Genomic DNA, 27,092 nt, shown 5'->3' with positions numbered 1-27,092 from the left:
CTCTGTGGGGACTGGATAGGAGCAGAGCAGAAAGGGGGCAGGAGCAGGAAGATGGGGGGATGGATAAGTACCAAATGGGAGGAGGTCAGAAGGAGAGGGGGATGAGGACAGGCTGGGCACACAGGGGTAGAGGAGTCTATAACCAGCAAAGCACATTCCCCTCCAGAATCTGGAACTGAACCCAGCTAGTGAAAAGCGGGCAGCAAACAGGCAAGCTTGAGAGGGAGAAAGAATACAATCACCATGATTTGGAAAGGTTGCATCGTCAATGCCAACACTGCTCCTGGCTCTTCCACCTGCACCTGAACCCAATCACGGGTGCCTGGTAACAGAAGATGAGAAGAAGGTGGAACTGCTCAATGCCTACTTTGCTTCAGTCTTCACACACAAAATAACATGTGACCTGACAACTAGCAAAGTTACCATAGACAATAAAGGGGAAGGCATGCAGATCAGGACAAATAAAGAACACATCAGAGATCTTTTAATTACAATGAATTCAAGTCAGCAGGGCCTGATGCTATTCAACTCAGCATGCTGAAGGAATTAGCTGAAGAAATCTCAGAGCCACCTGGCAATAATATATTCAACCTCACTGATGACAGGAGAGGTCCTGGAAGACTGGAAAAGAGCTAACATAGTGCTCATCTTTAGAAAGGGGAAAAAGGAGGAGCCAAGGAACTATAGACCAGTCAGCCTAACCTTGTTACCTGGGAAGCTATTAGAGAAACGTATAAAACATTCAATTTCCAAATACCTGGAGGATGAAGGGGTAAGCACTAGCAGCCAGCATGGATTTACTAAGAACAAATCATGCTAAATTAGCTTGATTTCCTTCTTTGACATGGCAACTGGTTTGATGGATGGGGGAATGCAGTGGACATAATATACCTGGACTTCAGTAATACTTTTGACACAGTCCCACATAATATTCTCATAAGTAAGCTGGAGAACTCCAAGCTCGGGAGAACTACCATTAAGTGGATATATAATTGGTTAAATAATCGCAAACAAAAAGTGACTATTAAAGGAAAGATGTCAGATTGGAAAGAGGTCTCAAGTGAGGTTCCACAGGCATTTGTTCTGAGTCTGGTGTTATTTAACAACTTTATTAATGACCTGGATGTAAGAATAGAGAGCATTCTGACAAAATCTGCAGATGACACAAAGCTAGGTGGGGTTGCAAACACTTGGAAGGACAGCGCTAAAATTCAAAGGGATCATGATAAATTGGAGAACTGGGCTATACACAACAAGATGAAATTCAGAAAAGACAAATGTAAGGTGCTACACTTAGAGAAGAACAACCAAATGCACAAATACAGAATGGGGGATAACTGGCTTGGCAGCAGCACTGCTAAGAAAGATCTGGGAGTTGTGGATCACAACCTCAACATGAGTCAACAATGCAACTGTTGCAAAAAAAAAAAGCAAATGCGATTTTGGGATGCATTAACAGAGGCATAGCATGGAGGCTTTCAAAAGGAGGCTGGATAGCCATCTGTCTTGGATGCTTTAAACACAGCAAATCCTGCATCTTGGCAAGGAGTTAGACTACATGACCCTTGAGGTCCCTTCTAACCCTATGATTCTATGAAAATGGAAAATGACTGCAAAAAAGAAAGATGAGAAGAAGGTGTAGCTGCTCAGTGCCTACTTTGATTCAGTCTTCACACAAAAAATAACATGTGACCAGACAACTAGCAAAGTTACCAAGAGTAACTGCAAAAAGGGATTTGGAGTTATAGTGGACACAACCTAAATGTGAGGGAACAATGTAACACTGCTGTCAAAAAAGCAAACATAATTCTGGGATGTTGTGATGAGGTGTCCCACCCCACCCCGACTCGCCGCTAGGGTTAATGAGGGCCAAGGAGGCTAATTAACCCAACAGGCCACAGCTGAGGGGAATCAGGCAGGCAAGTAATCCCCTGAGTGAGTGAGGGACCAGCTGGGGAGGAATGAGCTGAGCAGGACATAGAAAGACAGAAAATTGGAAGCATCAAGGCTGCTGGGAAAGGGCAGACACTCCCAAGAGAAGGGGAGGAATGTTTGGAGACTATAGGGATGTTGGCTGCTGGCTGCAGTGGCTCCCTTGGAAGAGAGAGGAGGCTGTGGGAACTGATAGACCAAGAAAGAGACAGGGAACCAGTGGTAGAAAGCAGCCCAAGCAAAGAGCAGTGAGGGTAGAGGAGGACAGCCCGGACTGCTGAGCTGAGGTTCCCTGGGCTGGAACCCAGAGCAGAGGGCGGGCCCAGGTTCCCCTACCAGCCACTGGGGGAGTGGCACCGAGGCAGTGAATGGGAAGACTGCCTAGGACTGCTGAGGAACTATATCACGGAAGGGAGAACTTTGAGTGACCTAGCCAGAGGATTGAGGAAGGGAGAGGAAGCTGCAATTGCTGAGATGGAGAAAGGGGCTGCAGGCTGCATAGCACTGGAGCAATGGCGTGCAAACCGCTAAATAGGGGTCTACTGAATGAGCTAATGTCCAGAGTGACCAGGAGGTGCCAGACCAGCAGTGAGTGGTGCACCCCATGACAGATGTATTAGCAGGAGTGTAGTAAACAAGACACAAGGAGTAATTCTTCCACTCTACTCAGCACTGATAAGGCCTCCACTGGAGTATTGTGTTCGACTGTGGGCACCAAATTTCGGGAAAGATGTGGACGAATTGGAGAAAGTCCAGAGAAGAGCAACAAAAATGATTAAAGATCTAGAAAACATGACCTACGAGGAAAGATTGAAAATATTGGGTTTATTTAGTCTAGAGAAGACTGAGGGGGGACATGATAACAGTCTAGATGTATGTAAAAGATTGTTATTATTCTCCTTATCCACTGAGAACAGGACAAAAAGTAATGAAATTAAATTGCAGCGAGGGAGATTTAGGTTAGACATAGAAGAAACTTCCTAACTGTAAGGGATAGTTAAGCACTGGAACAAATTACTTAGGGAGGCTGCTGAACCTCCATCATTGGAGATTTTAAAAACAGGTTAGACAAACTGTCAGGAAGGGTCGATACCACAGAGGTGTCTAGACTGAAAACTTACATCAGAATACCTCTATCTCTGAGGTATGAAAAATCCACATCTCAGGGAGACATAGCTATGCCAACCTAACCCCTGGTGTAGATAGCAATTGGAAGAATTCTTCTATCAACCTAGTTACTGCCTCTTTGGGAAGTGGATTCACTCCAGATGTCGCTACAGTGAGTGTTTAGATGGAAGTGCTACCGTGGCACAGCTGCAGTTCTGCTACTTTGCCGCTGTAGCGTTTTAAGTGCAGATATACCCCAAATCCTGCCTCAGCGCAGGGGACTAGACTAGAAATCCATGTTTCTCAACAACCAGTCCACGGATGGGTGCTGGACTATGGCAGCCTCCTTGCAAATCCCTGAGACTTACCTGACACGGTTTATGAAGGCAGCAAGCCAGTCCCTGGTATCAAAAAGTTTGAGTAACATTGGATTAGATGACCCAATGAGGTCCCTTCCATCCTACATTTCTATGATTCTGAGAGTCCCTATATTCCGCTCCTGTCAGCAAATAGCTATGAAACCGATTGGTAAAGTGCATATCTCATCACTGTCTAGTGCTGGTCCCCATAGAGCAGGGGTTCTCAATCTTTTTCTTTCTGAGGCCCTGTCCAATATACTATAAAAACTCCACGGACCAACGGTGCCACAACATACAAAATCCAGGGTCAGCAGGAGGGAGGTAGCAAGCAGGGCAATTGCCTGGGGCCCCACATCACAGGGGTCCCTGAAAAGCTGAGTTGCTCAGGCTTTGACTTCAGTGCCAGGTGGCAGGGCTCAGAGCCCCAGGGCTTCAGCCCCACACAGCAGGGCTTCAGCTTTCTGCCATGGGCCCCAGCAAATCTAAAATTGGCCCTGCTTGGCAGCCCCGCAGGGGGCCTTGGACCCCTGGTCCAGAACCACTTACAGAGGATAACAAAGCCTATCGTTGCTACCAGTTACTCCATTAACTGAAGTGGTGAAGATCTGTGTTGTGGATCTAAAGATCATAATCCTTCTGACAACACAGGTTGGGGGTCAGTATGGTTCCACACGATGGAATGTCTGATTTCAGTGTTTTTGTTTTGTTTTTTAAATAGGAAATTGTAACAAAAAGAAATGACTTTAAAAGAACATTGAAGTTTCAAAGTCAAGCACACAGGGACATACACAGGTTAAAGTTTTCCTTGCAACCTTAATTCACCCTGTCACCAGTGTGTCTGCATTATGATGCAGTCTTTAGTTACATGAGCACATACTATTTTTTCCACAGAAACCCTGCCTCATTCATTGCACAAAATGGTTTGTGTGACAGATGCAAGATTTTGGAATAATGGAAATCCTATGTGAATGGCCATACAGGATCTGACTAATGGTCCATCTAGCCCAGTATCCTGTCTTCCAACAGTGACCAAGGCCAGATACTTCAGAGTGAAAGAACAGGACAATTATTCAGTGTCATCCAGTCCCAGCTTCTGGCAGTCAGAGGTTTAGGGATACTCACAGCATGGGACTGCGTCCATAATCAGTCCCCTAATAGCCATTGATGGACCTATCCTCCATGAATTTATCTAGTTCTTTCTGAACCCAGTTATGCTTTTGGCCTTCACAGCATCTCCTGGCAACGAGTTCCACAGGTTGACTGTGTGGTGTGTGAAGAAGTACTTCCTTTATGTTTGTTTTAAACCTGCTGCCTATTAATTGCATTGGATGACCCCAATTCTTGTGTTATGCGAAGGGGGCAAATAACACTTTCTTCTTCACTTTCTCCACACCATTCATGATTTTATAGACAGCTATCATACCCCCCCTTAATCATCTCTTTTCTAACATAAACAGTCCCACTCTTTTCAATCTCTCCTCATATGGAAGCTGTTCCATATCCCTAATCATTTTGTTGCCCTTCTCTGTACTTTTTAAAATTCAAATATATCTTTTTTGAGATGAGGTGACCAGAACTGCACATAGTATTCAAGATGTGGGCATACCATGGGTTTATATAGTGCCATTATGATATGTCCCTTCCCTAATGGTTCCTAACATTGTTAGCTTTTTTGATTGTCAGTGCACACTGAGCAGATGTTTTCAGAGAACTATCCACAATGACTCCAAGATCTCTTTCTTGAGTGCTAACAGCTAATTTAGACCCCATTATTTTGTATGTACAGTTGGGGTTATGTTTTCCAATGTGCATTACTTTGCATTTATCAACACTGAATTTCATTTGCCATTTTGTTGCCCAGTCACCCAGTTTTGTGAGATCCCTTTGTAATTCCTTGCAGTCAGCTGTGAATTTAATTATCTATACATGTGATATAACTTTGTGAGTTACAGACATTATTCCAGCCCATGGCAGAGGGTTACTGAATTTACCCCAACATCTGAAATCAATGAGGGTAATTACTGCAAATCCTGGGGCAGGTAAACAACTCCATAGAAGTACTACCCTTCGAAAGGTACACAGACCAGTTCAGCCGCGATCCAGAAGACAAAGAAAGAGATTGTGGCATAAAGGATCGGCCTGAACTGGCTGAGGTACCTCTGATCCAAGAATTGACATGAAACTATAACCAAGACGACAAAACCTTGTTGGAAGGGTGTGAAGGACTGGAACCTGCCAGTGTCTCTGTGTCAGAAGATGGGTCAGTAAACTAGCATGCAAAGGAGACTGTTTATTGCCTTATTATGTTTTTTCTGTAATGATTTTGTCCTAAATAATTGTATTGTGGTTTATGGAAACTGTCTGGTCACTGACAATTCTGGCATAGTCCCTGGCAGAGGGGTGCTGGACAAAGGGCAGATCTGCTGTGATAATCACAGCAAATTGAAGGAGAATTGCAATCCTTGATCTGAAGGGACGGGGATGCAAGTCCCTGCCCAGAGAAAGGTAGGACTGGAGGCCTGAGACCTCAAGGGGTGCCCCTTGAGGAGACCACAGAGGGGGCAGAGATGCAGTTAATCCTAGAACTGAGAGATGGTGCTCTGGGGATGAATCAGGTTTGTGTAGCAAAGGAGGCTGTTGTCTATAGGACTCCTGCTTCAACTGTTGCGATAGTTGGAAGGCACGTTCTATTTGCGGATATCGGGACAGGTGGATCTAGGCCCACACAAAACTAAAGGTCTGCCTCCTCAACTAAGGGGGAGGAACCACTAAGCCCAAGCCACAAGTGAGTACATGGGACAACAAAGGAGAAAACAGAAACAGGAGCAAGGTCAAAGGTTAATAATCAGGGAACCAGAAGGGGACACCGAGCAGAGAACCCTGGTCAGAGCCCACCACTCCTCAAAGACATCTAAAGAGTCTGTGGATACTGCCTGGAGGAACTCTACCTCGAGACATGATCAGACAAGGGACAACAGGCCCCCCAGTCACAGAGTACCCCCATGCAGCTTTCCTCTCCTGGAATGATGGATGGCCATCTTGCCCAGTGCCAGGAAGAGGTTGACAAGGAGGTCCTGCAACTTTATAGGATCATGGATGGGGTGTGCAAGAATTAGGAAGTATGTGGAAAAGTGCATCTAGAACCTCAATAAGAGATTCTGGGAGAGCCAGAAGAGGGACTGCAACCTGACGTACACTACACAGATGTGTGCCAGTTTCTCCCTTTCACCCCAGAAGGGACAGGTGTAGAGAGAATTCATGAACTGTGTCAGGTACAAACTCGTGCTCGTAGCTCCATGGAGGGGCTGCCACCTAATATCGCCAGTGGATTGTGGAACCAGAGTAGAGTACAGACTGGCCCACCCTCCTTAGGTGGCAACAGGTCTCACCATTTAGTGCCAGGGTCATTTACCACTGGAAAGCTTCACTTCTCTATGCTAACCTAAGGACTTCCCATGCTGTGTGCCAGGGGACTAATAAACCCAACTGGTTTGAAACCCCTGTTTGAGTGTCCCTGTAAATACTTTGTGAGGTGCGTTAATCCCTGCAGAGTGGACAAGTCTCTCCCAGGAATCTGTCTCAGTTGGACTCACTGAACAGAGCTCACAGTATGAAGCAGGAGTACTGCAGCCCCAGAGGTTCAATCTTAGGAGGCAGTGAGACTGGGTGGCCTACCCTGAGGGAAGAGTGAGACCCCTGGGGGTCTGGCACATCAAAGGGCTCCTCCAAGAGACTGTTCCAAAGCTGGGGGTGTAGCACTGATCTTGTGGCTCCATGACACTATCTATTCCCTGAATGAGGCAAGGGTCCTGTGGAAAAAATAGTATGGGATCACGTAATTAAAGACTGTATCATAACACACACCATTAGCAGAGGGAGGAGGATTAAGGTTCGATGGTAACCTTAATTCTGATATTTCCTAATTTTGGAGAGCTTGACTTTGCCACTTTAATATTCTTTTAATGGGGTGGTTTTGGCTCTATTATTTAAACATATATATTTGCATAAGCAAACCCTCCTGCTTTAGGGCACCAGCGAACAACTGACAGAACTAGGGAGTAACTTCCCTATATGCTGTTTATTCCATAATGGCCCATTGGGAGGTTTCTTGTTCTTTTCTCTGAACTAATTTGTATTGGCCACTGTCAGAAACAGGCTACTTGATTGGCTGGATCACTACTTTGCGCCACAATTCTGCACTACAAATCTTACATATGAATACTTGGCTCTCCTATACAGCAACAAACAGACAGGTCTTTCTTATAGCAAAACACAGTCTCTTATGACTTACTTAGGTCAAATACATACCATGTTTAAGGGTGCCTGTGGGACTCCTAGCACCTCACTATACCTAAAACTCCCAAAACAACACAACTAACAAAAGAACAAGAGCTTACGGAACCTTGCCTGGAAGGATGACACAGACAGAAGGGAGACACATCCCTTATTTGAAATTTTAAATCTGAGGTGAGGAGTCAAAGGGCTAGTCTACACTGGCAATGCTCGGCGCAGCACTGGGACAGAGCTCTCTCAGCGCTCTAAGAAACACACCTCCATGATAGGTGTGGCTCTCAGCGCTGGTACCCTGTCTACACTGGCACTTTACTGCGCTAAAACTTGCTACGCTCAGGGGGGGTGTTTTTTCACACCCCTGAACGAGAAAGTTGCAGCGCAGTAAATTGCCAGTGTAGACAAGCCCAAACATCATGCCCACTGACCACCTTCAGAGTTAAAAGAGGATGCAGCCTCTTCTCTGTCATTGCAAAACGAGGATCCAGGCCAGGTTCTGGGGCCTGAGTGGAGACTGAACTGCCTCTACCCTACCCATCCCTCACTGCTGTTGCTGGCTGTGCTGGCACTGGTCAGGTTACTCCTCAAAGCAGGGGTGGAAGAAGGAACAGAGAGAAGAGGAATAGAGGACAATGGGAAAAGGAAGCAGGGAGACAATCAGAAGGAAGATGTGTGTGCACAACAGAGTGAGGGAATATATGCCACTCCTAGCCCATTTGTCACCACCTCTGGCCCACAAATTCCAGCTAGAAACATCAGTATGGCTTTGGGATGATCAGACACTATCTGCCCTATATGAGGGCTGGATGTTCTGCTTTGTAAGTGATGACATGGATGGGGAGGCTGGGATTGTTGTTTCTGGGTTGAGGGCTAGGTACTGCTCTAGGACTGAGGAGTGTGCTTGGACAGTTTGTTTGGAGTGGTACTGATGGTTCTTACCATGCAGGCAGGGAGGTGGCTCTTCTCTTCTTTTTACACAAGCACATGCCCTTTATTCCAGCTTTGATGGCCAAGGGCTGGAGTGGGTTAGGTGCCAACCTTTCCCCTGCGCGTGGAGTGGTTCACCTTAGTGACTACGAAGGTGAAAGACTCTCAGGGAGGAAGAGATAAGGATGTAGCTGGACTTGAAACGACCTAGTCTTTAGCCTTAGCAGGAGAGGAACAGGCTGGGGTTGTTCACCCTTCAAAGCGAGGAGGTATTTTCTCTCCCATCACATTCTGTATTTGAGGGAGTTTCAGGCTGGGGGCTGGTGAAGGGAAGGGGAGAATTAGGTGGGTTGTGTAGCAAGCCCCCTGGCTCGGTGCTGAGGTGCCCGGTTGCACGTGAAAGGAGGCAGATCAATGCAGAGGCGGGGGGAGCGCGGGAAGGTCTCACTCCCTGCGGCCGAGGGCAGGCACCAGCTTGTGGCTGCGGGGCAAGAGAGCGATGGTCTCGGCGCTGGCCCGGGTAGGGTGACCAGACAGCAAATGTGAAAAATCGGGACGGGGGGTGGGGGGTAATAGGAGCCTATATAAGAAAAAGACCCAAAAATCGGGACTGTCCCTATAAAATCGGGACATCTGGTCACCCTAGGCCCGGGAGCCCCACGCCCCGGGAACTCGCTTGCCCCGCACGCTGCATGCCAACGTGACGGCCGCAGCCCGGGCTCCGGGGCAGGCGGCGGAGGGGCCTGTCTGCCCCCGGCCCACTGGGGAGGCGCGGCCTGAGCCCGGCCGGGGCCCGCCGCGACCGGCAGGCTGCTGATGGGCACCCCAGCAGGGGACGGGCTCAGCAATGGGGACCTGGCAGCTCCACCCGCCGCCCCCCCGGCCCAGCCCCTCCCCTCACCGAGCGCGCCCCCGCAGGTCTTGACTCGAAAATCCTCCAGCGTCTTGGGAAACGCATCGAACTGCTTCAGCCTCCACAGCGAGTCCATAGCCGCAGCGACCCACTTCCGGCGCCAGCCCCCGCCTGCTGGGCGGAGCACTCCGCTGTGTGCCCCTCCCCCCCGCCGCAGGGCACCCTGGGAGCCCGCCCTGTGCTGGGGGCGGGGGTTAGTGACGTGGCGAGCCGGAGCCTCGCGTCTGGGCGTGGGGACATTGGGGGTGTTGCGGGCTGAGAATGCTGGTATCGGGTGGGGTGACGTTGGAGGGTCATTGGGGGTGAGATTGGGTGTTTGGTGACACTCAGTGGGGTGTCATGGGGTGACAGTGGGATGTGGAGGTGTTGGGGTGACATTGGGTGTTTGGTGACACTCAGTGGGGTGTCATGGGGTGACAGTGGGATGTGGAGGTGTTGGGGTGACATTGGGTGTTTGGTGACACTTAGTGGGGTGTCATGGGGTGACTTTGGGTGTTTGGTGACACTTAGTGGGGTGTCATGGGGTGACAATGGAATATGGAGGTGTTGGGGTGAGATTGGGGAAGTTGTGGCGTGATGGTGGTGGTGTGTCATAGGCTGATATTGGGTTGTCAGAGTGACATTGGGGGTACTGGCACCCAAGATAACTAGCCAATTGCCCTACTTTCTCATTATGAATCAGGAGGCCTCCCCTGTTTACCCTCCTCCTTGTGTTTCCTCCTAGTATCCCACTTCCCCACTTACCTCAGGGCTTAAGTCTCCATCCCCTGGCAAGCCTCCTTACTTCCTGTTCATTGGTTAAAATGTTGAAATAGCATTGGGCTACTGCTGCTCCCTGCAGAAGCCCGCTAGAAACACCCACATTCAATGTTGACCCCCCTATCAACAGCTACTTTTTGAGACCGGTCAGCCATTTCTGAATCCATTTAATGTATATTTTATTGATATGGTAGAGTGCTAACTTTTAAATCAGAATGTTGTGCAGTACTAAGTCAAAGGCCTTGCAAAAGTCTACCTATATTATATCTATTTTGTTCTACAGAGGTTCTTATACTGTGCTCCTCACTGCAGTATCTGAGTGCCTTCCTGTAGTGCATTAAGCAATGACACATCTGTCATATGGTGTTCGTTTTCTCATCCTCTTCCCAGGAAAGAAGTGTGTGCAATACAGAGTCTTGTTTTTGTTGGGGTTTAGGTTTGTTTTTTTATTATTTAAATATACACCTCTACCTCGATATAACACTGTCCTCGGGAGCCAAAAAATCTTACCGCGTTATAACTGAAACCACGTTATATTGAACTTGCTTTGATCCACTGGAGTGCGCAGCCCCGCCCCCCCGGAGCACTGCTTTACCGCGTTATAGCCGAATTCGTATTATATCAGGTCGCGTTATATCGAGGTAGAGATATACAAGTTGCTATATGTTTATGTTAGAAAAGGCCAGGTCAAAGATATGAGCCTGGCACTTGGAGCAGAAGGTGGTGAGGTTTGTGTTGTTCCCTAGTTCCTGGGGAAGTTCACTTCCACAGTCTGGAACCGACCCCCGAGAAAGTTATTTCTGCTGCACAAACAAGTGTTACCCTTACTGCAGAGAGTTCCATGTGCCTGAGGGGTGAGGTTGTTGACTTCTGGGGCTTAGAAAATCTTTTAGATATCCTGGGTCTAGGCCATAGAGAACCTGGGAAGCTACTGTAGGGAGTGGAGGACAGGTGCAGTGTATTCGTGGGAGTTTTGTAACTGCTGAAGACTTCATGCCCAGATATATTGAATTGTTGTAGTCCAGTCAAGACATGATGAAGGTGTGAGTAACTGAGGCCAGGTCATTTTTCACTAGGGTGGGATCGAGTCTCCTAACCAACTGGAGATGGCAGAGAGCATTACTCATGGCTGATGTGATGTGAGAGCTTAGTATCAGCAAGGACTCCAAGAGCACTCCTAGACTACAGATCTTACTGACTAATTGTGGATATGTACCTTTAACCAAAAGAGGCTGCATTGTGGCTGCAAACTCTTTACCTGTATTGACCAGACTTGTCATCAAAGAATGAAAACAGGTTTGCCTGACAGGATCTATTTTTCATATAATCATATTGACTGGAATTAATTATATTCCTATTCTTTAATTCATTAGTAATTGATTTCCATATAAGATTTCCCACTATTTTACCTAGGATTGATGTCAAGCTAACTGGCCTCTACTTACCCAGCTCATATCGCTTCTACTTTTTGAATATTGGCACAACATTAGTCTTTTGCTAGTCTTCTGGAATTTCCCTGGTACTCTAAAATATATTAAAAATTAACACTAGTGGGCCACATATCTCCAGAGCTCTTTCTTTTAGGACTCTTAGGTGCAAGTTATTAGGACCTGCTGATGGGCTGGAAAATAGTTTGTCAGCTTCATATGATACAAGTACATTGTCCTGCTTTTTTCCAGGTACAGAACAGAAATATTACGTAAGAACGGTTGTAACGAAGCCGCCTTTGGCGGGACTCTACTGAGAGAATCAATTCAGGACAAATTGCTTAGAGCAGCGTAGTCACAGCCCAAGGCTGGGGTTCCTTTACTACTAAGGCACCAAACCAGCCAAACAGAGAGGGGTTCGGTTTTACCCCACTAGCTAACCACCAGAAGTCATATAAGCAATTCCCTCAGACACACCAGTATCACCACCAGTGCCACTCCTTATGGGGATGAATGGTTATGAAAACCAATACCCCGGTAAAAGAAAAAAGGTTCTCCCGATCCCATAGGGCCACGCCCTAGACCCAGGTTAATATATCAGTTAGCTCTTACCCACAAATCACACTGTTGCCAATCCTTTAGAATCTAAAATCTAAAGGTTTATTCATTAAAAGAAAGAAATATAGATGAGAACGAAAATTGGTTAAATGGAATCAATTACATACAGTAATGGCAAAGTTTTGGTTCAGGCTTGTAGCAGTGATGCAATAAACTACAGGTTCAAATCAAGTCTCTGGAGTACATCCACAGCTTGGATGGGTCATTCAGTCCTTTATTCAGAGCTTCAGTTTGTAGCAAGAGGTAAGAAGCAGGATTGAAGACAAAATGGAGAAGATACAGCTGCTTTTTATAGTCTCTTGCCATGTGGCCTGTACTTCCTTTGTTCCAAACACAAGCTACCCAGCACGTGGCTTGAAAGCCTTAGAGTCCTCTCCATAGGCATGCCCCTGCTGCCTTGCTGAGTCATAAGGGGTATCTGCCTTCTCTCAATGGGTCAATTATATGGGTCAGTCGTATAGCTGATGGTCCTTAATGGGCCATCAAGCAGGCCATTCAGTGCCGATGCCAAACTGTCTGGGGTGTCACCCAGAAGCATAGCACAGGTTTGAAATACAGACAGTATAGAGCCAATACTTATAACTTTAAATACAAAAATGATACATGCATACAGACAGCATAATCATAACCAGCAAATCATAACCTTTTTATAGACATCTTACTTGACCTCCTTTGTACAGGATTTGGTGCAACTATAGGACCTTGGTTGCAACAATGATCTATACAGTCACAGTTCATGTCAATAACGTCACAACGGTCACATTGGGTCCGACCAATGGTCCATCCAGCCCAGTATGCCGTCTTCTGACAGTGGCCATTGGCAGGTTCTTCAGAGAGAATGAACAGAACAAGGCAATTATCAAGTGATCCGTCCTGTCGTTCACTCCCAGCTTCTGGCTATCAGAGGTTTAAGGATACCCAGAGCATGGGGTTGCATTCAGGACCATCTTGGTTAATAGCCATTGATGGACATATCTTCCATGAACTTATCTCAGTCTTTTCTGAACCCTGTTATAGTATTGCCCTTCATAACATTCCCTGGCAATGAGTTCCCTATAGGTTGACTGTGCGTTGTATGAAGTAGCACTTCCTAGTGTTTGTTTTAAAGGTGCTGCTTTCTGTGTTATGTAAAAGAGTAAATAATGCTTTGTTATTCACTTTCTCCACAGCATTCATCATTTTATAGACGTCTCTCATATCCCTCTAGTCATTTCTTTTCCAAGCTGAACAGTGCCAGTCTTCTTAATCTCTCCTCATACAGAAGCTGTTCCATACCCCTAATAATGTTTGTTGTGCGTCTCTGTACCTTTTCCAATTCTAATATATCTTTTTTGAGACGGGGCAACCAGAACTGCATGCCATATTCAAGATGTGGGCATACCACAGATTTATATAGTGGCATGATATTTACTTCTGTGCCATACCAGCATGCAATCCAGACCCATGGGGAACTGTGTCACCCTTGCCTTCAATCTGGGGTGCATTGCAATGCCTTACTGTTGTAGCTCCCAACCTGGACTGCTCACAAACAGCTTGCCAGCAAGCAGGTCACCCTAAGATATGTATGTGTTGTAGCCTGATCTATAGATTATGTATTAATTACATTGATTACTTAAGAATTCCCAGTTATCACTTTGAGGGTTGACAGGTTCTTGTCCCAAGATCAGGCCCAGCATTATTCAAACTATAATATAGTTGGGAATCCCAGTGTGCACAGTTGTAACACTCACACTTAGGAACTCTTCTATCTTTACAAATAGTTTATTAATACATTTAGCAAAGTGATAAACACCCCCCAACCCAGTAAGGTAGATCGAGATAATACAGAATGTACATCTGAACATCCATATACTCACACTATCCCTTGCAGAACAATGTTAGCCATCATCTTCCTCATCACCATCACCTTCCCCCTCATCACCAGTGACCTTCATTGGGGCACTTCTCTCTCTTCTATTGACCATGGGCTGGAATGCAACTTTTATATGATACGCTGATGCCACTATGTCTGTTGCATATTCAGTGGAGGTTTCTCCTCTCTTCCTTATTTGTATTTCCTCACCTTACTTACTAATGTTGGAGTGTACTTCTGTAGGCTAGTATATCAATGATCTCAACTTATTATCACTGATGGCAATTCGTTGCCACCTCACTCTCCAGTCATTTGGTACAGAAGCTGATTTAAATGATTGGTTACAGACAGGGCCGGCCCCAGGCACCAGCTTACCAAGCAGGTGCTTGGGGCGGCCACTTCGGAGAGGGGCGGCACGTCCAGCTGTTCGGCGGCAATTCGGCAGTTCGGCAATTCACGCCTGCTGGGAGCGAAGGACCTCCCACCGAATTGCCGCCGCCGCAGATCACAATCGCGGCTTTTTTGTTTGTTTGTTTGTTTGTTTGTTTGGCTGCTTGGGGCAGCCAAAACTCTGGAGCCGGCCCTGGTTACAGACTAACTACAGTTAGTAGTTCTGCAATTTCATGTTTAAGTTCCTTCAGAACTCTTGGGCAAATACCATCTTGTCCTGGTGACTTATTACTGTTTAGTTTATCAAATTGTTCCAAAACCTCCTCTAATGACACCTTAATCTGGGACAGTTCCTCAGATTTGTCATCTAAAAAGAATGGCTCAGGTTTGGGAATCTCCCTCACATCCTCAACTGTGAAGACCAATGCAAAGAATTCATTTGGTTTCTCTGCCATGGCCCTATCGTCCTTGAGTGCTCCTTTAACATCTCGATCATCCAGTAGCCCACTGGTTGTTTAGCAGGCTTCCTGCTTCTGATGTACTTAAAAAAACTTTTGCTATTACTTTTTGAGTCTTTGGTTAGCTGTTCTTCAAATTCTTTTTTGGCCTTTCTAAGTGTATTTTTACACTTCATTTGCCAGTGTTTATGCTCCTTTCTATTTTCCTCACTAAGATTTAACTTCCACTTTTTAAAGGATGCCTTTTTGCCTCTCACTGCTTCTTTTACTTTGTTGTTTAGCCACGGTGGCACTTGTTTGGTTCTCTTACTATGTTTTTTAATTTGGGGTATACATTTAAGTTGAGCCTCTATTAAGTTGTCTTTAAAAAGTTTCCATGCAACTTGCAGGGATTTCACTTTTGGCGCTGTATCTTTTAATTTCTGTTTCACTAACTTCCTCATTTTTGTGTAGTTCCCCTTTCTGAAATTAAATGCTACAGTGTTGGGCCACTGTGGTGTTTTCCCCGTCCCAGGGATGTTAAATTTAATTATATTATGGTCACTATTACCAAGGGGTCCAGCTATATTCATCTCTTGGACAAGATCTTGTGCTCCACTTAGGACTAAATCAAGAATTGCCTCTCCTCTTGTGGGTTCCAGGACTAGCTGCTCCAGGAAGCAGTCATTTAAGGTGTCAAGAAACTTTATCTCTGCATCCCATCCTGAGGTGACATGTACCCAATTAATATGGGGATAACTGAAATCCCCCATTATTATTATTGCGTTTTTTATTTTAATAGCCTCTCTAATCTTCCTGAGCATTCCACAGTTACTATCACCATCCTGGTCAGGTGGTCAGTAATATATCCCTACTGCTATATTCTTATTATTAAAGCATGGAATTACTATCCATAGAGATTCTGTAGTACAGTTTAGTTCATTTAAGATTTTCATTTGATTCTACGCTTTCTTTCACATATAGTGCCACTCCCCCACCAGCACAACCTGTTCTGTCCGTCTGATATATTTTGTACCCTGGATGCATTGGTGTTCTTCCTGAAAACACCATCCTGGCCACCATGGATGTAGAAGCACTTTACACCAATATTTCACATGAGGATGGACTACAAGCTGTCAGGAACAGTATCCCTGATGAGGCCACAGCAAGCCTGGTGGCTGAGCTTTGTGACTTTGTCCTCACCCACAACCACTTCAGATTTGGGGACAACTTATACCTTCAAGTCAGTGGCACTGCTATGGGTACCCGCATGGCCCCACAGTATGCCAACATTTTTATGGCTGACTTAGAACAACGCTTCCTCAGCTCTCGTCCCCAAGTGCCCCTCCTCTACTTGCGCTACATTGATGACATCTTCATCATATGGACCCATGGAAAGGAGGCCCTTGAAGAATTCCACCTGGACTTCAACAATTTCCACCCCACCATCAACCTCAGCCTGGACCAGTCCACACAAGAGATCCACTTCCTGGACACTACAGTGCAAATAAGTGATGGTCACATAAACACCACCCTATACCGGAAACCTACTGACCACTATACGTACCTACATGCCTCCAGCTTCCATCTAAGACACATCACACGATCCATTGTCTACAGCCAAGCCCTAAGATACAACCGAATTTGCTCCAACCCCTCAGACAGAGACAAACACCTACAAGATCTTTATCAAGCATTCGTAAAACTACAATACCTACCTGGGGAAGTGAGGAAACAGATTGACAGAGCAAGACGCGTACCCAGAAATCACCTACTACAGGACAGGCCCAACAAGGACAATAACAGAACACCACTGGCCATCACATACAGCCCCCAGTTAAAACCTCTCCAGCGCATTATCCACGATCTACAACCTATCTTGGAAAATGATCCCTCACTCTCACAGACCTTGGGAGGCAGGCCAGTCCTCGCTTACAGACAACCCCCCAACCTGATGCAAATACTCACCAGCAACTACACACCACACCACAGAAACACCAACCCAGGAACCAATCCCTGTAGCAAACCTCATTGTCTACTTTGGCGACACCATCAGAGGACCCTACCACATCAGCCACACCATCAAGGGCTCATTCACCTGCACATCCACTAATGTTATATATGCCATCATGTGCCAGCAATGCCCCTCTGCCATGTACATTGTCCAAACCGGACAGTCCCTCCGCAAAAGAATAAATGGGCACAAATCGGACCTCAGGAATGGTAACATACATAAGCCAGTAAGTGAACACTTCAATCTCCCTGGTCATTCAATTACAGATTTAAAAGTCACTATCATTGAACAAAAAAACTTCAGAAACAGACTTCAAAGAGAAACAGCAGAACTAAAATTCATTTGCAAATTCAACACCATTAATCTGGGCTTGAATAGGGACTGGGAGTGGCTGGCTCATTACAGAAGCAGCTTTTCCTCTCCTGGAATTGACATCTCCTCATCTATTATTGGGAGTGGACTACATCCACCCTGATTGAATTGGCCCTGTCAACACTGGTTCTCCACTTGCGAAGTAACTCCCTGCTCTCCATGTGTCAGTATATAATGCCTGCATCTGTAACTTTCACTCTATGCATCCGAAGAAGTGAGGTTTTTACCCACGAAAGCTTATGTCCAAATAAATCTGTTAGTCTTTAAGGTGTCACCAGACTCCTTGTTGTTTTTGTAGATACAGACTAACACGGCTACCCCCTGATACTTGTGTCCCACTGATTATCCTCATTCCACCAAGTTTCTGTTATGCCTATTATATCAATATCCTCATTTAATACAAGGCACTCTGTTACCCCCGCAAAATTCTCTGTTACACACACTCTAGGGCACCCACCCCTACCCCGTTCCTAGGGCTCAGGCATAACCTTACACTCTGTGGGTTTGCGGGCTCTTTTACCAGTGAAAGAGCCTTACACAGTAATATCCTGCATAACCTCTATTTATTAACAATCACCAAAACAGAATGCACATGCTACACATGCAATGTTCACCACTCCCAATAAGACAGATGAACTCTTCTTGATGGCCAGTCAGGATCAGGTCATCTGGGGACTCCAGTTTCTACACAGTGTCATTGGCAGAGTCAGTGGCGGATTAATGATTTTGCCGCCCCTAGGCCCTGAAATAATTGCCGTCCCTGGCCCCATATGAACTTGTTTTAGTTTTTTTACAGATTCGTTTGAACTAAAATGAATCTAACTATCATTAAAATAATTGAACATTTACAAGTTTTATTAAAAATAAAATTACAAGTACAGCGGACCCTCGCTTGAACGCACGGCTGTATAGCACAATTTCGCTTATAGCACAGGACCACGCATGGATCCAAAACCCCGCGTTCAAGCGGGGATCTGGTGTATATCAAATATTTATTTTTTAATTTATGTAGATACAATAAAAGTATGTGAGTAGTAAGTAGTTACATTTGTTTACGCCTACACCTTTGAGTGGCAAGCTTATTAATTAATTCTGTATAATCCAGAGAAGTTGTTAGATCCTTTTCAATTGTCAGGAGAGAAAGGGAGTTTAATTTTTCTTCACTGAGATTAGCCCTCAAACAGTTTTTCACCCTTTTTAATGCCGAAAATGATCATTCTGCTGAATGTGTAGCAGGTGTGCAAACGAACATTCGGAAGGCAATATCAATAATTGCATATACTGAATGAATGTTTCAATTTCAAAGAAGGCTGCAATATATTAAAATTGACTTCTTTTCATTTTCAGGAATTTTGACAAATGTAAGCAGAGTCAGGATGAGCTCTACCCTGACATCTGGTGGTGAATTATGGCGAGTGTGGAAAAGAACTCCAGGGGCTGATCTTGTTTGCATAGACACACCCACCGACCTAGCAAGAGCCCATAGCAACTGCAAGTGGTTACTCTGGCTGGTGTGGGATCCCCAGTTTCTCTGTTATTGGGGCATGAAGAATAAAGTTTTCTTACCCTGATTCTGTGAATCAAGGCCAGTGGAACTGTTGTATGACAGAGGGACTCACCATTAACTATGTAGCACTTGCTAGACAAGGGGCATGGGTTACAAAACCCAGTGAATTGAGAGAGGCTGGAGACAGGTATTTGTACCTGATGGTATGGGTCCCTTGTGAGGGCCTGAAACACCAATTGCACTACCTCCTCTCTCCACTGTTAAATAGCAGAGCTAATTTTTATTCCATTAAGAGTCTAATTACAGGCTGCTATGCTGAATTCACTTTGGGCCAATAGTGCACCAGCACTGGGGCTCCCCTACTCCAAGCTGAAATCACTAAGAGCTGAGATCACTGAGTGCTGTGTTAACTAGTGGGGGAAGATTTATTGCTAAGCGGCTAGTGGAGTGGAGCAGTTTGTGGGACAGTTGGTGCGGCCCACGGGATGGTGAGTAGAGTGGAGTGGAGCAGTTTGCAGAATGGCTGGAGCGGGTCACGGGATGGCTGGTGGAGTGAAGCGGCTTGTGGTGAAGGCTGCAGCAGAACCCCATGGAGAGGTGGGGCAGTCGGCCTCAGACCACATAAGGTGCCACTTAATACCCTGTGTGCCCCTTTCTCCCCCCATTCCCATGGGGGCGGGGGTAAGACTGCAGATAAACTTTTGAACTCTGGGGCTGCACTGACCAGGGACAGAGACTTTTGGGTTGTTGGACTTTTGGGTGATTTTTGGGTTGCTGGACTCGAGACTTTTGGGGTAATGGACTTGAATTCTATGCGCTGGCCTGGAACTAATGTGGATTTCTCCTTGTTTACCACTAAGCCTAGATTTCAGCAGGTGCGTAGCAGGAGGGTTATTTGCTGCTGCACCTGGGACTGGGACTTGCCCTTGAGCAGCCAATCGTCTAGGTAGGGAAAGATCTGCAGCCCTCTCCTCCTCAGGTGGGCCGCTACCACCGCTATACACTTCGTGAAGACCCTGGGGGCCGTCGAGAGGCCAAAGGGGAGGAGTGTAAACTGGTAGTGGTCCTGGCCCACCAGGAAACGGAGGAAGCGCCTGTGACCCTTGAAAATATGGCTGTGGAAGTACACATCCTGGAGGTCCAGTGCTGCAAACCAATCCCCCATGTCTAGGGAGGGAATAATAGAGGCTAGGGACACCATGCGGAATTTGCAATGAACCAAGAACTGGTTGAGCTTCCGCAGATTGAGGATGGGCCGAAGCCTGCCCTTCCCCTTTGGGATGAGGAAATATCTGGAGTAAAACCCCTTGCCCCAGAATTCCCAAGGTACCCTCTCCACGGCTCCCAGGGAGAGGAGGCGATGTACTTCCTGATCTAGGAGGAGCGCATGTTCCGGGTCCTCCGTTGACCCCCTGGCCAGAGGGCAACTGGGAGAGGGGCGAAACAAACTGCAACCTGTACCGCAGGGTTATAGTGTTGAGGACCCAGCGGTCCGTGGTAATACGGAACCACTGCAGACTGAAAGCAGGTAAACCTGAACTTTATTAACTGGGGGGTTAACCTGGCAACAGTCCCAGTAACCCCCCGCAAGCAGTCAAAAACGCCGCTTCCCTGGCCTCCTGGCCTTAGACAAGGGGCCGAACGGGATTGGCGTTGTGACCGGCACCTCTGCTCCCGCTGCTTCTTAGGCGGAGGCTCATATCCGCCCCAAGCCTGTGGAGCGGAGGTGTGAGGCCTGGGCTTGTCCTTGGCCAGTGGGACGTACAGGCCCAGCGTCTGCAGGGTGGTACGGGAGTCTTTCATCCCGTGCAGACGCATGTCTGCTTGATCTGCAAACAGGGCCCGACCATCGAATGGCAGGTCCTGTGTGATCGACTGGGACTCAGCCGATAGTCCAGAGAGCGAAAGCCAGGACGCCCTTCTCATGGAGATTGCTGCGGCCATTGAACGAGCGGCCGTGTCCACCGCATCGGAGGTCTCCAAGAGCGCTGCTTTAGCCGCCGCCGCACCTTCCTCAGCTAGAGCCCGGAACTCCTTCCTGTCCTGCTCGTGAAGAGAAGGCTCAAATTTGGGCGGGGATCCCCAAAGGTTAAAGTCCTATCTGCTCAAGAGTGCCTGATGGTTGGCCACTCTGAGCTGAAAGCTCACAGATGAATAAACCTTTCTTCCAAAGGAATCCAGCCTGCGAGCGTCTTTATCCCTGGGGGTGGGAGCGGGTTGGTCGTGTCTCTCTCGGTGGTTCATGGACTCCACCACTAGAGAGTTTGGAGTTGGATGGGAGTAGAGGTACTTGTGCCCCTTTGTGGGCACAAAGTACTTCCGTTCGGCCTTTCTGGAGATAGGACCCAGGGATGCCGGGGTTTGCCAGAGGCCAGTAGTGATATTAGCCACCCTCTGATGGAGCGGGAGGGCCACGCATCCTGGTGTCGAGGAGGTAAGGACATTGAACAACGTGTCCGATGGTTCCTCCATCTCCTCGGTCTGGAGCTGGAGGTTTGATGCCACCCTCCTGAGTAGCTCCTGGTGGGCCTTGAAATCCTCCTGAGAGACCGGAGGAAGTGGAGCCACGGAGTCATCTGGTGCCGAGGAGGTCGGTGCCGTGGTGTCGTCTGCACCCAGCTGTACCGGTAGCTCGACATCCTGTCCCAGGGCCCGAGTTGGTGCTGGCGGGTTGGTGCCCACTGCCTCATCATGGTGCTGAGGCGGCGACGTCGGCTGGGCCTGGGACGCTCCTGCCACGGAGCGGGGTCCCGGCGGTGCCGGTGCCTGGGGCCACGGTGCCCACTGGCACCACTGTCCCTGCCAGGGAACGGCCTGGCCCTGGGACGCAAGGGGGCCCGAAAGGGCTGGCTGGTCCTGCGGCACCGAGGGGCGGCTGCGTGCCAAGGCGAAGATCCAGGACGAGACCAGCACGCGGCCTGAGCTGCCTCTGGCATCGAAGGCATTCTCACCTCTGGCGAGGTGCACGTAGATGGCACCGGACTACTCCGCTCCACCCGAGTCGGAGGTCTCGGTCCCGATGGGGATCGTGGGCTGCCCAGCGCGGGTCTGGCATCACCTCGTTCTTTCTCCCGGTGCCGCTGAGTCTTCCCTTGTTTCTTAGCAGGGGAGCGGTGCCGGCTCGTCGACGGGGCCTCGCTGCGCACCGACGGCGTGGTACCGGGCGTGGAATCAGGACGGCGTGCCGGGGGCACTTCGCTGCGCGCTGAGGACGCGGTGCCCGGCGCGGGGTCGGCTTGACGCGCCGGTGCCGGGGCCAATGCTGACTCCATTAGGAGAACTCAGAGTTGGATCTCACGCTCCTTCTTTGTTTGCGGCTTGAAGGAGCGGCAAATTTTACACTTCTCACTAATGTGAACCTCGCCCAGACAGCGAAGACACTGAGTGTGTAGATCGCTTCTGGGCATAGAATTGTGACAAGAGTCGCACAACTTGAAGCCTGGGCCACGGGGCATGCCCCGAGCCCGGCACTAACAGAGAAAAGTTCAACAAGTAACTTCAGTGAAAGCTGGATACCACTAAGGCTAGAAATGCGGCAGCAAAGCTGGAGCACAAAGTTCCGACTACCTTCACTGGCGGCAAGAAGGAACTGAGGGTGGGAGGAGCACGCAGCCCCCTTTATGGCGCAGTATGTCGGCGCCACTCCAGGGGTTGCAGCGGTGCTCCCCCACTACGGGTACTACTAAGGGAAAAACTTCCGGCACCGGTGCACGTGGCGAGCACGCACACCAACTGTGGAATACACAGGAGCAATCACTTGAAGAAGAACAGCACCTGGCAGACTCTACAAGGATACTAAGACATGTTTGCCCGTGACAACGGATGCAGCTCAGTCAGTGATGGGACTTTCCACTGCTCCCTAGGTTGGCCAAAGACACTTCCTCTAAGATACATTTTTGTACACCAATACAAACAAATTATGTATTGCCTCTGACATATAGGGTGCCACCCATTACCTTGTACATGTTGGTTTGATCAAAACATCTCTATCCATCATGCTGTGATCCCGAATTTATCCTTAAGATGGGTCAGCGTGTTCCTGTTATCTTTGGGGGATGTGTTTGGTATTGAGGTGGTACCACCTTTCTGGAATGTGTTTACATATATATTCTTGTGCCTAGCACTACTTAGAAATGTGTGTTTCTGCAATATCAGCCCTGTTCTTGCCAGATTCTGTGAGCAGGATCTGCCTCTTGCTCACAACTTAACTTTGCTTTATATCAATGAAGTTTTGACTACTTTAGCCCAGGCCTCAGGCCTCTGATACATGGGCTTATGTTTCAGGCCCTCTTCTTACTACATTACCCCACTTTTTGTCTTTTTATAGGGAGGATCTTTACCCATCATCCCGGAAAAGCATAATGCATGGACTGAAGATGACCCAGTGGGCTAAACATTGTTATGTGGTCACCTTACTTTGCCATTTACACATTTATACCTCATCTGTCCTTTAGTCTGCACATTCCCTTGTACGACCGATGGACAGATTTTATTTTCCAGTCATACGTCTAGTCCCTTATGGTGGGTCTGGGAATGTTAGGCCTGGGACTTTGATTGAGGAATGTAGTTTTATGATTGAGCCTTGGTGGCAATCCCAGATAATTAATATATATGGATATGGTATTTGTATTGTATATGTGTGTGTGTGTGTGTGTGTGTATATATATAGGGTTACCATTCGTCCGGATTCCCCCGGACATGTCCGGCTTTTTCAGGTTAAAAATAGCGTCCGGGGGGAATTTGTCAATGTCCGGACTTCCCCTCCTCCCCCCTCCCATGCAGAGCGTGCGCGCGGCTTACAGAGCAGCCGGTGCTCCAACAGCCAGAGCCAGAGCCCTGCTTGCACTTCCCCCTCCTCCCTCCTGAAACTTGACACCCCTCCTCCCTCCCCCCGCCCTGCACTCACAGATCACGGGCCGTTCGCCGTCTGGAGCTCCGACCCTGCTGCCCTCCCCCGCTGTCGAGCGCGCTGCTCTGCAGCACAGTAAGGGGGCCGGGGGCCAGAGAAGCGGCAGGGAGGTTCTGGGGGGGGGGTAGTCGAGACAGGGAGCAGGGGGGAGGGTTGGATGGGTCAGGGAGTTCGGGGGGGGCTGTCTGGGGGTTGGGGGTGTAAGGTTTTGGGCAGAGTACAGGTGGGGGGGTCTCAGGAGGGGGCAGTTAGGGGACAAGGCACAGGGAGGCTTAGGTAGGGGGTGGGGTTCTGGAGGGCAGTTAGGAGCAGGGGTCCCAGGAGGGGGCAGTCAGGGGACAAGGAGCAGGGGGGGGGTCGGGAGTTCGGGGTGGGCTTTCTGGGGGAGGGTGGATAAGGTTTTGGGCAGTCAGGGTACAGGTAGGGGGTAGGGTCCTGGGGGGCAGTTAGGAGCAGGGGTCCCAGGAGGGGGCAGTCAGGGGACAAGGAGCAGGGGGGGGGTCGGGAGTTCGGGGCGGGCTTTCTGGGGGAGGGTGGATAAGGTTTTGGGCAGTCAGGGTACAGGTAGGAGGTAGGGTCCTGGGGGGCAGTTAGGGAGAGGGGTCTTAGGAAGGGGCAGTTAGGGGATAAGGAACAGGGAGGCTTAGGTAGGGGGTGGGGTTCTGGAGGGCAGTTAGGAGCAGGGGTCCCAGGAGGGGGCTGTCAGGGGACAGGGAGCAGAGGGGTTTAGATGGGTCAGGAGTTCTGGGGGGGCTGTCAGGTAGTGGGGGTGTGGATAAGGGTTGGGGCAGTCAGGGGACAGGTAGGGGGTAGGGTCCTAGAGGGCCAGTTAGGATGTGGGGAAGGTCTCAGGAGGAGGCAGTCAGGGGACAAGAGGCAGGGAGGCTTAGGGAGGGGGTGGAGTCCTGGGGGGCAGTCAGGGGACAAGGAGTGGGGGGGAGGGTTGGGGGTTCTGAGGGGGCAGGAAGTGGGAGGGAGTGGAAGGGGCAGGGGCGGGGCTAGGACAGGACGGGGGCGGGGCTAGGACAGGGGCGGGGCTTGGGCGGGGCTCCTCCCGTCCTCTTTTTTGATTGTTGAAATATGGTAACCCTAATATATATATATATAATATTTTTGTATACATATGACATCACCTCATATCCAAGCATAACAATTCTTTTCCAATCTGGTGTTGTAGTCTGGCACTTTTACTTTGGTACCACAGATAGAAACACACTGCTAATAGGGCAATTACAGTTATCACCTGTATTATTATTGGTAGTAGGCTGAGTGTTTTGAAATACTGGGCTAGGCATTGTTATAGTGTGTCCCACAGTGCTATGTATATGAGAAGTAAAACAGAAATTTGGAATAGTGACATTACAAATGAGGCCTTTATATATCAATATTTTGTAATTAATTATTACCCAGTACTGTCCATTCATGTTACAGGTTACCCTTACTGCTGGTTGTCACCCTCTGGTAAGCTTTGCTGGGCAGGAAACAGAAACAGCTAAGTTCTCTGGTTTATTGGTTGCATTCCTATGTGATATACCAGTAGCTGACATGGATTTAGTTACAGAAAGTCATGTGCCACCTTTAAGACACCATGCATCCGACGAAGTGGGCATTCACCCACGAAAGCTTATGCTCCAATACATCTGTTAGTCTTAAAGGTGCCACAGGACTTTCTGTTGCTTTTTACAGATCCAGACTAACACGGCTACCCCTCTGATATATGGATTTAGTTGTTTCTTATGGATGCTGTCTTTCAGAGAACCTACTGAATGGACAGTAACCAATTTATTAAATATTGTTGTGTCACCATTTAGTATTGGTCCCCAGACACTGAACAAGATTGTTTTGAATAAAATGTGCCTTACTTAGGATGCAGTGTTATTGACCCCAGAGTGTGACTGGTACTACCAGGGAATTTGTTTACCCAATTTGTAGTTACCGTGTAACTTAATTTCTTTACCAATTTGTTTTTTCCTTGCCTTCATGTTGTTTGCTGCCATTTGTTTGTTGATTTTTACCTGTGTGTTGGTTAAACAGTTTAGCCATGTTATGCACATTGTAAATGATGTATGGCAATAATATAATACAGCAATACTACAGTTGCTTTTACATAGTGGCCAAGTTCAAATTAACTGACGGTGATTTCTAGCTGATTGCCAACTTAACTGTCCATAGATGGTAGATTGAGGTGTATTTGACCAGTTTTTTATTTATAAGGCACTTCATTTTTCTTTTCTTGATGCTTGAGACTTCCTGTCTACTGAGATCTTCTGGTGTCTTTGTGTTGTGATATTTTCTGGTATCTTTGGTCTGTGGGATGTAACCTTAAACAGCTTAAGTTAGTTAACATAATAAAGTTTTTTGTTTCTTTGTTTTACATGGTTTTTGTTTCTAGAAACTCAAATTTCATACACAGATTAATGAAGTGTGTTTACAATGTAATAGGGACCAAGTTTTTTATATCACAAGCTATACTTTTGCAATTGTTGTATAGACATTCATTTTTACATGAGCTGCATTACTAATATTTTATACTAAATGTAATGCTTAACAGCTAGAATAGATGCTCACAATCTTCTATGAGAAGGTGAATTGCTTTCCCTTGCTGAGCACTCTGGTTTAGCAAAAGAGTTAATAACAGATTTTTTACCAAGATTTTTAGAGTTAATTTGGTTGTAATACCAATTCCATTTTATAAACTGTTTAGAAGCACAAGCTTTAATAACCACTATTTCCCTATAACATAAAAGAAAAGTGTATAAAATTAAACCAAAATAAATGTTAAATGCAAGTCTATGCAAACACTTTAAGGGTATTAAATTTGCACAATGCTTTGTTGTGTTTGGGAGCCAAAGGTGGAAACCTGATGAAATTGTTTGGTTAGCTTTATGCATAAATTGTTATTTTTAAACATTTTTGCTATGATATTCTTATAACTATATTTAAAAGTGCAAACAAGTTTATAGAAACCCAAATAAGACATTGACTTTTTGTTAATATTACCTTTACCTTAATGTTGAGGTTTCCCCTCCTTTTTTTCTTTGAATAAAGAATTTTATTTAAACAAACATCTCCAGCCGAAGGCTTGGGGAAGGGATGGCTGCAGAAGTGAGGAGGAGAGCCCTGGCCTGACACTTGGGGAACTGAGTTGAGATCCACACAGAATCCTCTTCCTCTGGTTCCCTCAGGAACAGTGGAGTGCCTGGAGACATCTGAGGTGAACGAATTGGTACCGGGCACATCTCTGGTTATCTAGATGTCATTGGTACTGAAAGCACGTCG

The 27,092-nt window shown here is 47.4% G+C and overlaps 1 protein-coding gene across 5 annotated transcripts in view; it reads right to left on the bottom strand.

The window, feature by feature from the left end:
* Nucleotides 1-9,687, bottom strand: part of ERGIC3 (ERGIC and golgi 3) — a 59,637-nt gene extending 49,950 nt beyond the window's left edge. For 3 of the 5 annotated variants that reach the window (XM_005294049.4, XM_005294051.4, XM_065566592.1), the window contains exon 1: nt 9,517-9,676. In XM_005294049.4, the coding sequence (XP_005294106.1) occupies nt 9,517-9,604 (88 nt within the window). In that variant the 5' untranslated portion in view covers nt 9,605-9,676. Of the gene's footprint in view, nt 1-242; nt 323-9,516 lie in introns of all 5 variants that reach the window. The other 2 variants (XM_042854932.2, XM_005294050.4) reach the window with 2 other exon arrangements.
* Nucleotides 9,688-27,092: the final 17,405 nt, after the last annotated feature.

The sequence above is a fragment of the Chrysemys picta genome, chromosome 13 (assembly GCF_011386835.1).
Source record: "Chrysemys picta bellii isolate R12L10 chromosome 13, ASM1138683v2, whole genome shotgun sequence".
NCBI lineage: Eukaryota > Metazoa > Chordata > Testudines > Emydidae > Chrysemys > Chrysemys picta.
Note: the sequence above shows the minus strand (reverse complement) of the source record. Positions and strands in the feature narration are given on the sequence as shown.